Below are 17403 nucleotides of genomic sequence, written 5' to 3' on the forward strand. Positions count from 1 at the left end.
CCACGGAAAGAAAATGAGAAAATATAGGGGGCTAATAAGTATTTGAAAAATGTTAAATGTCATTTATCATAAAAGAAATGAAAATTTTAAAACCACAATGTATATTTTACAAATTAAATAAGCAAAGATTAAGAAGTTTGATAATACCTTATATCTCGGAAGATATGATTAAACCAGCACTCTCATACCTTATCACAGAAGTTAATTTGGCACAGCAGATGTACAGGGGAACAGCAATATAGCGGTTCTACTTTTGGAAATTCATTCTGTATATATACTTGCTCATGTTTAGGAAATGTCATGTATACGAGGATACCCAGTGCAGCATTGTTTATAATAGGAATAGGATGGAAATAATGCAGATATCCATCAACAGGGAATCAGATAAATATAGTGTATCCATATAAAATACTTTATTTACAGCTGTTAGAAAGATTGAGGCAACTGTGTGTGTAATGATATAGAGCTATCTTTAATACATTGTTAATGGTAAAAAGCAAAGTGCGGAATAGGATGCATAGTTGCAGAATAGGATGCATAGTATATTCCTCCACCCTTTTTGAAAGGAGAGGAATAAGTGTGTGTGCATAGAAAATCCCAAAATTATACCCAATAAATTGGTAACATTGGTTCCCATGTAGAGGGAAATATGGTGACAAGGAGATGGGATGAGAGGGTGACTTACTTTTACTTTCTACCCATTTGTAGCTTTTAGATACTGTACCATATGCTGTATTGCTTATTCAAATTTTATTAAAATCAAAAGGATCAAGGTCCATGTAAAAAATTACTCTTAATTTCTATCTTAGAACATATAGATGGATGTTCTAGTAGATGGCAGATCAAAATGTAAAGACTGAAACAGTAAAGCTTTTGGAAGAAATAGATTTCTCATGATCTTGGAATAAGCAGAATTTCTTAAACAGGATGCAAAAAAGCATGAGTCATAAAGGGAAAAAATTGATAATTGGACTATATTAGGATTAAGAACTCTTGTTCTTTAAAAGACACTATTAAGAAAGTGAAAGTGCAAGCCACAGACTCAGAGAAGATATTTGTAATACATTTATCTGACAAAGACTCAAACGCAGGATACGTTAAAACCTCCTGCAAACAGTAAAGGGCAGGGACTTCTCTGGTGGTCCAGTGGGTAAGACCCCGTGCTCCCAGTGCAGGGGGCCTGGGTTTGACCTCTGGTCAGGGAACTAGATCCCACATGCCACAACTAAGAGCCCACATGCCACAACTAAGACCCGGCACAGCCAAAATAAATAATAAAATAAAATTTTAAAAAACCGTTAAAGGCAGACAGTCCAGTAGAAAATAACTTTAACAGGCACTTCACAAAAGCAAATATCTGAGTGGCCAATAAACCTATGAAGAGCTGTTCAGCTTCATCAGTCATCAGAGAAATGAAAATTTAAAAGTTCAGTGCAGTAGCATTACACACCCAACAGAATAGCTAGAATAAAAAAGACTAACATTACTTAGTGTTGCTGAAGATATGGAGCAATCTGAGCTCTCACACTCATGGAGAAAGCAAGTTGGTACAACCACTTTGGAAACTTGTTTAGTATTTATTAAAGCAGAACATGTGATTTCCTATGACCTAGCAGTTCTAATTCTAAGTATACACCCCAAAAAATGCATCCATGTGACTCACCAAAAGACACCTACTAGAGTGTTCATAACAATTTTATTGGAAATAGCCCTAAACTGAAAACTACCCAAATGTTCAATAGAGTGGAAGAATAAATTGTGATATATTCACACAATGGAATGTTACACAGTAAAGAAGATAAATTATCTACAACTACATAACAATATGGATGAAACTTCCAAACATAATGTTGAGCAAAAGAAGCCAGACACAAAAGAGTTCATCCTCTAAGATTTCATTCATATAAGTTATAATAATAGGCCAGACAAACGTATGCTATTTCAAGTCAGGATAGCTGTTATTCTTTGTGGGAGTGAGCAACTGGAAGAAGGGGACATGAGGAAGGTTTTGGAGGTGCTAGTGATACTCTTTTTCTTATGTTATGTTGTGTTGTGTTTTTAGCTAGCTGCGCCAGGTCTTAGTTGTGGCACGTGAGACCTTCCTTGCGGCGTGCGGGATCGTTTTGTTGCGGCATGCAGGCTCTTAGTTGTGTCATGCGGAATCTAGTTCCCTGACCAGGGATCAAACCTGGGCCCCCCTGCATTGGGAGTGCTGAGTCTTAACCGCTGGACCACTAGGGAAGTCCCTGATACTCTTTTTCTTGATCTAGGCACGGGACTCAATTTGTGAAAAATAATTGCATGCACTTAATGACTGGTCTGCTTTATTGTATGCATGTTATACCTAACAAAAAGTTTTTAAAAGGAAGTGGATCAGAAAAATTTCTAAAACTAGAGATAAATGCAAGATAATTAAAACAGTTCTATATTTTATTATCAATCTTCCCCGGTTTTATCTGATTTTGTCATTAGCCAAAAAACGTATTACTATTACTTGACTTTAAAGCCATTTACTTCCCCCTATTCATGCAAAATGAATGAGGGTTTCTCTACCCTTCCAAACTCCTCTTGTGGTGAATTCCAGGCTGTTAGGAAAGGATATGATAATGTGACACTCTACTTTTATTTTCCTACAGATGGAATGGCTCTACAGTTATATACCCAGTTCTGATGTTGGGCAGTAGAGGGGTTCCACACCACCAAGAAATTCTCCTGTACCAGCTGGGTGTCCTGTAATTCAGTTCACTTCTGACACTATCTACCTAGAGGTAGCATCAGATTCCACAGGTTAAGGGCTCAGTCCTATAAGACTGACCCATCATAAATAGAAGATTACAGAGACCCCCGTCCTTGGCAGGGATTAATTTGCTAGTGCAACACACAGAACTCAGAGAAACATTTTACTTACTGGATTACCAACTTATTATAAAAGAACATAACTCAGGAATAGCCACATGAGAGAGATGCTTAGGGCAAGGTGTACCACTCTGCACATGTTCACCAGCCGGGAAGCTCTCTGAACCCTGTCCTTTTGGGGTTTCATGGAGCCTTCATTACATAAACACAGTTGATTAAATCATTGGTGTTTGAACCCAATCTCCAGCCTCTCTCCCCTCCCCAAAGGTGGAGAAGTGGGGTAGGACTGAAAGTTCCACTCCAGAAATCTGCTTGCCTCCACTGACAACCAGCCCTTACCCGTAGGTGCTTTCCAAAAGTTACCTCATGAACATTAACAAAAGACACATTGATCACCCTCATCACAGAAAATTCTAAGGCTTTTATGAGCTCTGTGCCAAGAACCCGGACGAAGACCAAATATATATATATATATATATATACTTATAAATCACCATATCACAGATTCTTAACTAAGATTGAGACCAAATAGGAGAAAAAGGCTTGGAAATGAGGCTGGGCTGAGGATGTTGAAGTAGTGCTGTGGTGTTGGTCAACTGTGAGTGTGTTAGCAGGGTGCTAATAATGTGGATCTGTTTCAGTCAGTTTATTTTTGTAAAAAGGTAGAAAATATTGAATATTTTATAAAATGATGAGGATTGACTAACTAGAATCAGTGTTTCATGTGATTTGATAATAGTTGTTAGGCATCTTGTGAACAAAAGCATGCTAAATATGAAAAAATTAAATAAAATTTTAAGCTTCTGCTTTATCTGGAACATTTTGGCAGTCCTGCAGAATATTCCAGTTCCAACTAAAAGAATCAACTTCACTAACCTAAAAGCCTTTCAAAAATCCTGAATTCAGTACACCTTAATTCTGGCCAAATACCCTGTCTGCAATGACAAATTTCACCTATATCAGAATGTGTATAAGACAGAGAAGGACAACAATGTGGACAATATTTGGATTTAATCATCGATTTATAACTTATAAATTTTGTTTGACTCCTCAAAGTCTTTAATGCCCCAGAGTATGTAACACAGTAGGTTTGGAATGGCAAACTCGGTCTTCATCTCAGAAAACTAAATTTTAGGAAAGATTCCATGTGAAAGTTGAAGAACTGGAAATTTTTTCCCTACAGTTGTCTTTGAATGTTTATTTCTTAGAAAGTCTTTGTTTAAAGTTTGAAGACTGTTGTGATATTTGAACAAGTAGCCACAATAAACAGATGTGCTGACCCCTTTGGCTTTGCATGTAAACAGTCACAGAAGCTAGCATGGTAAAAGGTTACATGTGGCTTCACCTTTCTAATGGAAAGATACACATCTTTATTGTTCAACTGGAAGAAGATAGCATAGCCAAATGTTAAGTCTAATGAAGGATAAAATATACTGTTGTGTATTTGAATTTTGGAAATATGATCTCAAAAAATGTGCCTATAAAAATATCTAATTAGCTAGTTTAGTGATTTTTAGTTCATTTCATTTTATAAAGTTATGAGAACTTTGGCAATTATACCTTACAACTGTCATTTTAAAATAATATGGACATTCATAAATGTGTATAGTAATACAAAAAGTAGTGTTTGTGAATAAAATTCAGTTTATTCGAAATTTTATTTTTCTTATTGTATGTGGTTATTTCAAAGACTTCCCACTGAGCAGCCTTAAAAATTAATCTAAAGTTTTCCTAAATAAGATAATTGGGATAAACAAAATAATTTTATATTATACTTTAGAATCAGAAATTACATTTTTATGTTGTTTTTAATTAACCTTAGTGTTGGCCTCTCAACATCAAATAGGATAGCCTGTTTTATCTATTGTGTAATTTCATATTTAGAATTTCTCTTTTGAGTTCCACCCAGACCATGTCTGAAGTAATTGTGGTCATTTTTGACAAAATGATTTTATTGTTAATGTTAACATCCCAAACTTAAATTACATGTTACTGAGAGAAAATCATTGAAATGATATCACTGAATTTAATCATTGTAAAGAAAAAAATCTAGTAAAACAGAGTAGGGCTTCCTTCATAAGCCATAAGCACTAGATCTTTTTTCTCAAAGTGTGTTCTCTTGAACCTCATCCTGAGCATAGAGGAATCTGATTTTGATTGAGCATCCTGAGAGATTCTGAAGCTCACTAAAATGTGAGAACCACTACTCCAGAGCAACACTACTTAATCATGAGTGATCCATAATGGAAAGAGGCACCTCCAGTCTTTGGTGGCAAAATATAAATAATAAATTAATAAAGTAAAACTATCCAAGAGACATACCCCTTCCTTACATCTTGATTATAATAGCCTTACTCAAATTTCATTGTCCTGTCTTTATAGCTGGGAAGTTTTATCCTCATTACTTTCCCAAAACACCAAATTTTTTTGTGTTGAAATATAGTTGATGTACAATATTATATTAGTTTCAAGTGTATTACATAATTATTTGACATTTGCATACATTATGAAATGATCACCACAATAAATCTAGTAACCATCTGTCCCTATACAAAGTTATTACAATATTAATGACCATATTCCTTAAGCTGTGTATTACATCCCTGTGACTTATTTATATAATTGGAAGTTTGTACCTCTTAATCCCCTTCACCTATTTTGCCCCACCTTCCCACCCCTTTCCTGTCTGGCAGCCACCCATTTGTTCTCTGTATCTATGAGTCTGTTTTCATTTTGCAAAACACAAAATATTTTTATCACTTATTGTAAACTGCCCTGCAATTACATATAGAATATTTATAAACCACGTTTACCTGAATTGTTGTAGAATGTGTCTCGTTAACTGCTGTAAATGATCTATTTAGTAATTTTTAAATATAGATCTCTAGAGATAATGCTAAATAACAGATTCAAATATTTTTGTTTAATTCAATAAAATGGAACCAGTACAACCTCTGGTTTCACAAATGAAGTGATTTAAAATAAATATGTTGCTCTGATGGGGCCCTCGCACACTGCATTAGGGTAAATAGCACAGTTATGTCTTTTTTCCTAAAACGAAGGCTGCCTCTAATCCCACTCTTTCCACAAATCTTCGTGCACTAAACTATGTGCCAATGACATGAGAAGCTCATTTTGATTGTAGTGGGCCGTCTCTTGTCTAGTACATCATTTGTGAAACTGAAGTTGGCTATTATGCAACAGGTATGTAAATAACATTTATTAGTGATCTCTGTAAAATTGATTCCTTCTTTCTCTTTTTCATTATAAAAGAAAACTTTATTTCAGAGTAGAAAGTGCATTGTCTGAACTCATCAACACCCTCTTTATCCCTCCCCTCCCCAATTTGTTGCAGACCAGGATGAAAGAGCAGCTGAGCTCAGCAGAGAGCAGAATGAGAAAACCATCCGGAGCACGCAGACCGCGCTCCGCAATTTCCGGGAGTTCCTCATCTCCAAGTATCCTTCTGAAACAAGAGAGATTTATGTCATCCCTTGCAAGGAGTTGGATGCCTACCTGGCCTCTTTCTTTGTGGATGCCAGGCAGAAGGATGGATCCGAGTATGAACCCAACAGCTTGGCCAATTACCAGTGTGGACTTGAACGGTACCTAAAAGAACACAGGTATGGCTACAGTATCACCAGGGATAAGGAATTCAAGCGCTCCCAAGAGGCCCTGAAACAGAAGCAAATTGAACTCCGCTGCAAAGGAAAAGGAAATAAGCCACACAAGTCCATGAAGCTCACCTTTGCTGATGAGCTCATTCTGCGGAAAAGGGGACTGCTAAGCCGCTATAACCCTGAGGGTCTGCTCAACCTCGTCTGGCTCAACAACACAAAAGCTTTTGGGCACTGTACGGGCTTCCACGGGTCTACCTTAAAGTGGGGTGATATTCGGCTCCGGGTAACAGAAACGGGGCTGGAGTACTTGGAGTGGATGGGTCAAGACACTGGTGACCTAAATGCCAAAACCAAGAGGGGGGGGACAGACTCCCGTGTGTATGCCACCCAGCATGCTCCACAGACCTGCCCCGTCCAAGACTATAAGGAGTATGCCCAGCGGCGGCCTCCTGCTATGCGCTATGAGGATGCCCCTTTCTACCTGTCCATTAAGCCGGTCGTGAACTTGGCGGCTCTGCATTGGTACAACTGCCAGGCCCTCGGCAAGAACAAGCTGGCCAAGATGGTGAAGACCATGTGCGAGAAGGGGAACATCCCTGGCAGGAAAACCAACTTCAGTGTGTATCAGAGCTGCAGCACCTTGTCCGAGGCCCAGAGCAACCAGCTGGTGCTTATCTGTAACAATCTGAGCCAGCAGGCCGCCCAGTCAGTGGCCGGGCACTCCAACAGCGGCAATTTCATCGTCTCTGCCTCCTATGACTCTTCCTCAGACACTGCTTGACCAGGTGGCTTGAGCAAGACCCCAGTCTGGTTATTGAGTCCAGAGAAACTGTGGTTAAACACTCGTTCCCTTTCCTCGGCCCTCAGTGTTAACTTTATAAGAATATAAATATATAATATATTTTTCTTTTTACAAATAAGCCAATGGAGATAGTTTAGTATTACTAACGTAGTATTCATAGGCTTAAAACAAATGTACTCGTGGTGATTAAATATAATTACTGTTATAGACTTTACAAAACCATAGTGGTTCTCAGGCAACACAAAGTAGAGGAAGAATTCCGTTTTTTTAAAAAAATTATCAAAAAGGAAACTGAAAGTCAGCCTAGACACTTGTGTCCTCAACTCCTGCTTTTCCTTCCCACCCCACCTCTCATTTTTAGTCTACTTAATAAATGGCATTATTTTTTTTAACTTTTAAAATTCTACATTAATCAGGAGGAGACAACACTAACTTTACTGCTTACACAAAACTGTCAGATCCAGAATAAGAAAGTGTTGGTATAAGCCAGAAAAATTATTTACATACTCTTTTTTTTTTAAGCATAATTAGATTTTAGTTTCTGTGCCTCATTTTTTGCAATTTATGAAAATCTAGATGTTTAGCTAACTTCTTTTGGGGGCAGAGGAGGGTAGAAGGAGGGAATAAAGGTGCCATTCTTTTTGGAAGCTATATAATTTAAAAATAATATGCGAAGTCCAATATTATGGCAAAAAAGACTGTTACTAGCTCATTTTTACTGTTGTGCTTGAACCTGGATAGAGTTTTTTTGTTGTTTTCTAAGAAATCAATGTAAATGAAGTTTGATTATCAGATTTACAAGAAATTTAAAACTACCAAAGCTTTGAAAATGTTCCCAAGCATTAGATTGTATGTCAAACATAAAGAGAAAGTAGAGAATGGAAAAGTCTTACTAAAAATCTAGAAGCACTAGTCAAGACAACAAAAACCTCATACTCTTCAAAGCTCAAATCCCCTGAATTATTTATTTATAAGCATTGAACTTCAGTCTGTTTTCCCTAGGGAATTACTTGACTGTAGTTGAGATCAAAGGAATATTGACACTCATTTTAGGTAACAACATTTTGTTACCAAATTTAGCTGAATTCAAAGAATTCTTTGAAACTGTGCAGTTTCTTCTACAGTAAATACAAATGCATTTATGTGTGATAATCTTGCAATTATAATAATTATAATTTTGGTTAAACAGCTCTCTGTGGTGGTTTTTCCAAGGTCTTTATTTTCAAGCCTATGGTGAATTATCAGTTGAGATACTTCAATAATAAAATAATTTAGATGAGCTAGGTTCCTATCTTGTATAATCATTAGCACATTAAAAAAAATCCAAATCTTAATCACTTTGTTGGATCTGGGCGTTCTATTGGGAAGTATTTGTTCTTCAAAGCATCCTCGTAATTCACATTAGCTAGGAAGGTAGGTGGTATTTTACGTTTTAATTTATTGTACGACCAGGACAAATTTCATTTTGATTTGCTTTGCTAAATCATCATGTTAGCTGAGCTTTCCCATGGCTAGGCAGCTCTTCCCAACACTAAGTCATAAACACATAAAGACCTATTACTCTAAGCTGTGACCTTTCCTTTGGCTCAGGAGCGGGAAGTCTGCCGTGGCCTTTGTGTTATGCAATCTACTTCATTTCACAACTTTCCTTCCATAAAGAGGCATCCAGAAACAAGAAGAAAGAGCAGAAGATACTTTGCTTTCATTTTTTTGTATTAATAATGACGGTAGCCACCATTTTTGAGCCAGTCTGTGTGCCAGCACTGTGTGTGCTAAGTGACTTACATGCACCACTTATATAAGTAATACTAACTTGTGAAAATTAGAAAATCCAGATAAGCATAAAGAAAACAAAATATGCACTCGTAAGTCTGCCAGCCAAAAATAACCACTGTTAATATTTTAGTAAATACTTCTTCAGACATTTCAATGCATACATATTTATTTCTGTATACATGATCTTTAATCCTTTCAACAACTTTGAAAAGAAGGTTAATTATCTCCATTTTATGTTGAGATCAAGATGTAGCAGGTTATAGCTAAGGAGATGGTACTGTCTGTCATCTGACTCCAGAGTTTTTTCTACTTACCTTTCTGAGTTCCAACCCGTAATTGGTTTCCAGTGATTGGAGCTGGAGATGAGGACACGGTGTCTTCCCATCTCTCAAGTCTGTCTGATTAAAAGGAAGGCTGAGTGATCTTTCATGAAGGCACACAGTGTCCCCTCGTCCCCCCTCTTCTGGTCATTTTGAACCACAGAGCCTCATTCTTCCAATTATCTTAACAAAACCTTCCTCTTCTCCTTACCCTGTAATGGGCTCAGAAGTGCACATGACAGCCTACTGTGAAAGAACTCTGTTTTAAAAATAAGTTGTTTTTTTTTTTTTAACATAGGTTACCTCTCATTTTAAAAAAAAGATTTCTGTAAAACATTTAAAATGTGATTGTGCATTTTGTTTTTGCATTGACATACTTTTAAAAACTCTTGATTTGTTTTTGACAGCAAAGGAGGTTTGTCGTGGGGAAGAAGGTTAGTCAGTATGCACTGAGAAAGCAGAACTAGGAAATTTTGAATTCCTGTTTGTGTATATTGAGGTACTAAACTGAAAATCTCTCTTATTTAAATAAGAGATGAAACTATAGCAGTTTCATTTAGAAGAACGCAGATTGAGAATGTGAATTATTTTTTATTTATTTATATTTTGCTTTGATAACTCAAACCAAATAGGAACGTTGTGACATTTAAATTTAGAAAACTTTTCTGAAGAATGGCTTGGTAGAATTTCAGCTGAATTATTGTAACTCTTTGGGATAATTAAATTATGAAAAATTATCGGCAGCTACCTCTAAATTTTGTGTTTTTGTACAAACGATACTGAGGATATACTACTGCCAGATACCATATTTATTATTTGCTATTTTAACTTTAAAAAAAATTACATCCATACTGCGGCAGTGGTTGATGCCAAAATCGTGTATGTGCTTTAGCAAAAATTCAACAGTCCAGCAGGTGTTCACTATAACTGAACATGCTGCCTTTCCAGTCAATCCTGTGGTTCATACAAAAACAATAAAACTGTATTTGCAGTTTACGCTTTAAGGTCAGTGTAATGTCATGTAAGAAATTCCACAGTGCCCCTCACATGACTCTGGAAGTTTTGCACTGTCTACAACAAAAATGCCAAACCCATCTGTCAGCATTTGGATGACATAGCTGCATAATTGTTTTTCTTCTATATTCATGGGAGTGACTGGCTATTGAAAATCATAGATGGTAGCAGTTTAAAAAAAAAACCCATAATACTTGAAAAGGTTAGAGAGAGTCAGGATGTTTATCCAACAGAACTTATTCTTAAGAGTCCATCTGTTATCATGGTTAGTAGGTGTGGTCTGAATATGATTTATAATATATCAGGTACTTAAAATATTTTTATTATAGTTACTTTTCTCTGTGTTAAATTTTCCCCATGTTAAATCACTTCCTGATCTACAAAAGAATAGTCTGAAAGTTTTCTAGTATAGATCAGGTCTCTGGTTTTTCAACTAGATCATGGTTAGCTGATACTTTCATTGAATTAATTTGTCTAAGTCATATGGCTGAGGTTCTAGATGCCATGAAATCAGATGACTTCACTGAGATGAAAATTTATAGTTCTATCAACAAATATTTGAGCACCTAGTGTCTAGACACTAAGAGGGGTACAAAGATATATAAAATAGTTCCTGCTTTCAAAACGTTTGTAAAAGATACTGTAATAAAAGTTTGGTTTCATTTTTGAGAGCCCAGCAAAAAACTCTGCCAATACTATTTTGCATAGTTTCTCAAATTTTGTACTCACACAGTTTGTCCATTATTTAGCCATTGAATATATTGGTTTGCTGTAGAATACATAATACTGCTTTGAGTGTTTTGTGGAGGATCTTTTAGAGCCTGTTTTAAAGTCAATAATAAGGTAAAGCCATTTCTGCACCATCCGTGTGTTCACATAGATGCACACATGCATAAGAATGTGCAGACTGTCATCAATGAGTGTCACTTATTAAGTATTTACAATGTACCATGGTACTGAGTGCTTTTGTAAGTTGTTTCACTTAATTCTTACAAAAGTCCTGTGAGGGTAAATATCATTATTTCTTTTATAAATGAGGAAATCCAGAGAAGTCAAATGGGTTGCCCACATTACTTAATACATAAGGGTATCAGGATCTGAAACTATATCCAGCTACCATTAAGCACTAACCTTTTCTGCTGTAGCTGCCTGTTCACAAAGTGATTTACTGTGCTTCTTTAGATTCTCTGAAGTGATAAATTATAAGTGGAATCCCTGGTGTAATAAAATCATCAATATTCTTTCAACTCTGAATTGACTGAGAGCAGTGCCATCACCTGGCATGTTTGTTAGCATAAAATTATATAGGCCCCCTAACTGTGGTTATTTTGAGATGGAACATTCAGCAAAGTTTGTTTCCCCTTCGCCATGAGTAGAGAGCAAAAGTTTGTGTCATTCTTTAAAGAACTCTTAATTTTGTCATGGAGGTGAATGTGTATATGGACAAATAATTATATATATATAATATATATATTATATATATTATATATAATATATATATTATATATTATATATATCTATATATATTTTGGGGGGGGCTGTGCTGAACAGCACGTGGGATCTTAGTTCCCCAACCAGGGATCGAACCTGCGCCCCCTGCATTGGAAGCATGAAGTCTTAACCACTGGACCAGCAGGGAAGTCCCTAATTATATTTTTTAAACAAATGATTGTCCTTTGTTTTTACCCCATATAAACCAAAAATCCTATTTCAAAAGAGTTCCTTATAATTCAGACAGAGAAGGGGGAGGTTCTAGGCAGAGGAAATACCTCTCTTAAGCCCAGAAGCTGATATAGTCATCCACCAGATATGAATATTGATTGCCAATCTGCCAGGGAGTTTGGTCTTCTCTACAAATTGGTGCCAGCAAATTAACTATTTAATAGAGGATTTTGTTATTATTTTGTTTTTTAATCAGTCAAGATTGTTTTTAACAGGAAGCTTTTGGGGGAAAATACTATCTTTATGATTCTCAGTATTAGAGATCAACTAAAGCCATTCAGATTTTTTCTAGTTTGACTATCTCCACAGTTTTAGATATTAAAGACAAACAGTTCTGATTTCAGTCAGCCTTCTTCTGATTGGTTTTCTCTATCTACAGGAAAAGAGCACTTTGATCTTTATTCCTCTAGCCAAAACAAAGCTGTAATACTTAACATCTATAAATAAATACTCTCTACCATGTGATAAAGGAAATAAATTTCTAAGCCTAGGGGAAAAAAATCAAGGGGAGTGTATGATAATTTATTAAGGTATTTTTTAAAAGGTTCATTCAAGAAAAACTAGTTATAAATACTAAGGAATTAACAAGTTCTGTATCAATCAGTTTAAAAGATTTTTCTCAAACAGAACTCCTTTATACAAGATATATCTCCACAACTCTACCATATGATATGATATAGATAGTTACTTATTAAGAAATACACCATTGGCAAGGGCATCCTCAATTGTTTTTTGTTGTTTTTCCCTTAATGCATGGTATTCGAATAATTGCTTCTCCTCCCCATTGGATCCGGCCAAGATGATATGAATACATAGTTTTTCATAAGGCAAAGTGATGAAGATAAGGATGATTTTAAGAGATCCTTGCCATGGAACATAACTGGGGTAAAGAAATGTACTGCATATATCATCCTTTGGTGGTTGGTGTATTTCTACTGATATAAAAACAGAAAAGAGAGGATGATATTGATAAACTGCCAACAACTCTGATTTTACTTTTTTAAGCAGAGGAAAGATAAACAAAATTTCTCATACTCCATCCTGTTTGTAAGTTGACTAATTGGGCCTGCCAAAGCTGAAGAAAAGACCTAATTTGGTACTGAAGATTGCATTATTTTTTTAAAAGAAAGCATTTTAATACATTTAAATTGAGTTTTTATGTAAACCATGCCTTTGTTGAATTAGACTCAGTTTTAATTAGGTCAGAGTACTAATTTGATCAGAATATTAATTAGGTCAAAGTATTAAAGTAACCATCATCTTTGTTGAGTGAATTATAATCATAGAGGCTGGACCTGGAAAAGACCTAAGATCATTTAGCCCAGTGATTTTTCAGTGCTGTGAAGAATAGGAGTCATCATGTCTTCTTGGGGGGAGGAGGCAAGGAGGCCAAAGAGATGGATGGAGATCGTAAAGGGAACACGTCCTGAAACGCAGATCCCCTGGGAATTCTCATGTTCCCTATGCCCCTACCTTCCTACTTTTAGACTCACTAGACTGAATGACCTACTACCTCTATTACACATCCTTCATGTGTGCCAGGCTGGAAAATAAGATTCAAAACATCTCATCTAATCCATCCCTCTTCTTTTATGGAAGAAAGAATCAGTCCCAGAGAGATTAGATGAATGCCCAGGTGCACACACTTTGTTAGAATCAGAGCCAGAACTAGGATCCAGGCACCTTGACTTCCAGTCCATAGGTAGGGTTTAGGGAGGAAAAACAAGCCCACCTTCCCACTGAGTAAGAAGGGGTATCCTTGTTTTGAAATTTTTAATAGTGTTTTAAGCTCTCAATCAAGTTTCTATTAAGGACTAGATTCAAGCTGCCAGTTTCCAAATAGGCTATTTTGCACGTGAACTTTTTTTCATTGTGTAATGTTACACCTTAATTTTTAGCAACTTCTCCTTTTGAGATTTGATGGGATAATCTCTAACTGTAATCACCTTTTATTTTAAGGAACAGCTCTCAGCCTACTCCATTTATATTATTTTCATTTCTGGAGGGGAAACAAACTACAGTTTTCAAGTATATGAATTCCAGTTATAGATTATGAACTGAAAAGTAACTTTTTATTTAAAGTGGTATTCTTTTGAATACCCAGCTACATAGCATCTGTATTATTGGTTTTGAATGCAGTCTACTATACCCTTTTTTAGTCTATGGAAAGTATAAAAAATCATCTTGAAGGTTTGGAACATTTTCAATCAAAAGGATTAAATTTCTGTCAACGTAATTAGGATGTTTCTGAAGTGAATTTACTTAGAGATAGGAAGGGGAAAGAAAATGAGAACTAATGAAAGAAACCTGCAGCAGGAAGACATAGAAATACAAACTATTTGTAAATTCTTATATTACCCAGCTTACTCTTCTAAAAAGGAATTCAAACAAGTATTTTTTAAATCTCACAAATTTTTATTTTATAAATTATGTTTACCAGATCATAGTTGAAGAAAAAAGATGAAATTCTAGGATATTAAAAAAAAAGGTACAGTGGAATTATTTGTCTTTTGAATTCAGTGTTGAATTTCACTAGACTTCTAATGTTCTTTGTATTACACTGGAATTAGAAATTTTTACCATCATACACTCATTTCAAAGAGCTTTGAAAATGTTTTGGCATAGTTTATTTATTTGTGGTAAGTAGAATTAGGAAGAATCAGCAATATAGAATCCTAACAGTAATTGTGCATACTGTATTTAAGTGATTTTTATGCCTGTTTACTTTCTGTGATTCTTAAATTTTATAAATAAAATACCTTAACATACTTCCACTAGAAATTAATTTATAATTGATTATTTATACTGGATAAAGTAGCAGGTTCATCTTAGTATTAATCCACTCAGATTAACTGAACTTTTATATCTACAATTCATTATATTACAACTTTTTAAATAGCATTTATAACAAAAGAACTTTTGTTTTATAAAGTATTTGTTACAAAAAAAACACCATCTTGCCAAAAACCATTACAATTTCTATGCATTGTGTATATTCAGTGATGTCATTGTTGAGATTTTGCATGTTTTAGGTGCTCTTTCATATGTGTGTTTGTGGTATTTATGTGGAATTGTTAACCATTGCTGCTATCACTTATTGTAGTTAAACTGAAAAACTGTGCTAAGAGGCTGTGCCGGTCAACATTTGTGTGACTTGTGAAAGTATGTACTTAACTGTTTTAATATTTTGAACCAGCACTTAGTGGCCTCTACAGAAGGAAATGTTATAGTTGTCAAGTGATGCCAACTTCAAAATCTTGCTTCATATGTATAATTCCAGGTCAGCTTTCCTTCTGAACTTTCCCCAACTCTTTGAAAGGGAAACATTTGCAAAAAGAGAAAGCAAGAATTCTGAACTTTCCTAGTATTCCCCACCTTAAATCTTTTTTTTCCCCTGATACTTGAGAAATTCAATAGAATGACAATGTAGCAGCATAATTTCCCTTGATCTAGATATTTTAGGTTGAACAATGTAATAACAGAAGACTATGAGGCGCATACATTATCTTTGTTGGTCATCATGGCATATTGTTTGAATCGCATTTAATAAGAATATTTAGCATTTTTATTTATGAGGCCATGGAAACCTCAGAGTTCCCAAATATTAACTTTTATATTCAGCATTTGCATAGACTTACTTAACATATTTGGTTGCCTTATGACCATCAGAAATTTTTCATGCCTACTTGTCTTTAGTTTGCTTCCTGGTATTTCCAGCTTGCCTCAGCAATTCCAAGCAAACTCTGACATTAGAGAGAACATTATTTCAATGGATTAATTCTACTATACTTTGTTAAATGGGGGAAATATCATTATACTTTATTTATACATGTATACTCAGAATGGAAGGGAAATATCATAAAATGTTAAGAAAAGCAGGCTCTTCCTTCCAACATTCCAAAACTCACTTAATGCAGGGTTTCATTCTGACTGTTCAGTGAGTTTATAATTATAAGATTCTTTTAATAAAGGGACAGTCTCCTTAGTTACATAGAGGCTTTCAGTGTGACTCTCAGATACATGGTGGCAGCCAATGCTGTATTTGGAAACATTGCTTCTGAAATTGCTGATTTAATTCTAAGAATATTAAAATGAATTCAAGGCCCCTGCCACATCTTTGCTCACGGGAAAAGAAGGCATATTTTAACTGTGAGCGTTTTCTCCAGAATATGCTTTAAACATTTGTCCCTCAATGGAGGTGACAAAGCAATAAAAGGAAATTCAATTATGTATGTTCTAAAGAAGTTCCGCCCTTGTCCAGTGGCTTCCAGAGTGACAGTAAAATATTTCTTGGTTCCTGCATTGGGAGTTTTCAGGCAAGATCTTTGTACTTACAATTCCTTTTATATTTTGAACACCAAAGATTATGGCGTGATATGTCCTGATATTATGATTAACAGTTTCTATTAGATAGTAATGGACACATTTATTTGAATCCTGCTCTTGGGTTTATTTACCCTGTTTGTCTTTTGTACTTTTTGTATGTCTGTCCTGAGGCCTTTATGCCTAGGGCAATTTTTTAATCAAATAATACATATATATTTATTAGGTTTCTAATTTATAGAGTTTGTTTCCACCATGACTTTAACCTTTTTTTACTGCTGAAATTAGACATAGATTTGCCAGATTAGCCTCATAGTTTGTACATTTTCGTTGTAATCCGAAAATGTAACTTGTAACCCCATAGGCCTGAAAACTGGTAGATAATGACTAGAAGCATCTTGGACTCAACACAATCACATTTAGAGACTCATTTATCTGTTAAAATAAAGAACTTTGGTGATTTCATAGAATGAATGCTGTATACAACTTAAGTTCTTCCCTTCCATCTTTCTTATAAGAATGATTTTAAAATTCCTTTTATTCTACCACTTAGAAGTTAATTGGGAATAAAAAGGTAGATTTACCAATTTGGTCAGTATAATTTAACACTAGGCATCTGTTTAGAAATATAACCACCACAATCGACACTTAGAAAAATTTTATGAAAAAATATGGTACTGTTCTTTGAAGATGGATTTACTTTCCCCCCTTTTGCTAGTCAATTTGATAAATTTTCTGGCCACGTAGCTTTTAACGGATTTATATGAAAAAAACATATGTGTGCTTGCTCACTTTTAAAATTCTCTTTTTAAGCTGCTACAATTATAATGTATGAAAGAAAGAAGAGAAAGGTGAATTGAAATTGAGGGAAATTTCTGTTAATATTTAAAATGTGTGACTGTGATACTCTTGGTTAATTAATCTTCTGCCAGTTGATATTTGTAATAATATGATAGAACTTTTTTGTTAT

At 35.2% G+C, this 17403-nt stretch overlaps 1 protein-coding gene across 3 annotated transcripts in view; it reads left to right on the forward strand.

The window, feature by feature from the left end:
* Window positions 1-17403, forward strand: part of KIAA1958 — a 162782-nt gene that overhangs the window by 112458 nt on the left and 32921 nt on the right. Inside the window, exon 3 of one of the 3 annotated variants that reach the window (XM_082623192.1) lies at window positions 6212-6295. The exons of 1 other annotated variant lie outside the window; for it this stretch is intronic. In XM_082623192.1, the coding sequence (XP_082479318.1) occupies window positions 6212-6295 (84 nt within the window). Of the gene's footprint in view, window positions 1-6211; window positions 8010-17403 lie in introns of those variants that run through there. One more of the 3 variants, XM_082623190.1, reaches the window with a different exon arrangement.

The sequence above is a fragment of the Mesoplodon mirus genome (assembly GCF_964341445.2).
Source record: "Mesoplodon mirus genome assembly, chromosome: 1".
Classification (NCBI taxonomy): domain Eukaryota; kingdom Metazoa; phylum Chordata; class Mammalia; order Artiodactyla; family Ziphiidae; genus Mesoplodon; species Mesoplodon mirus.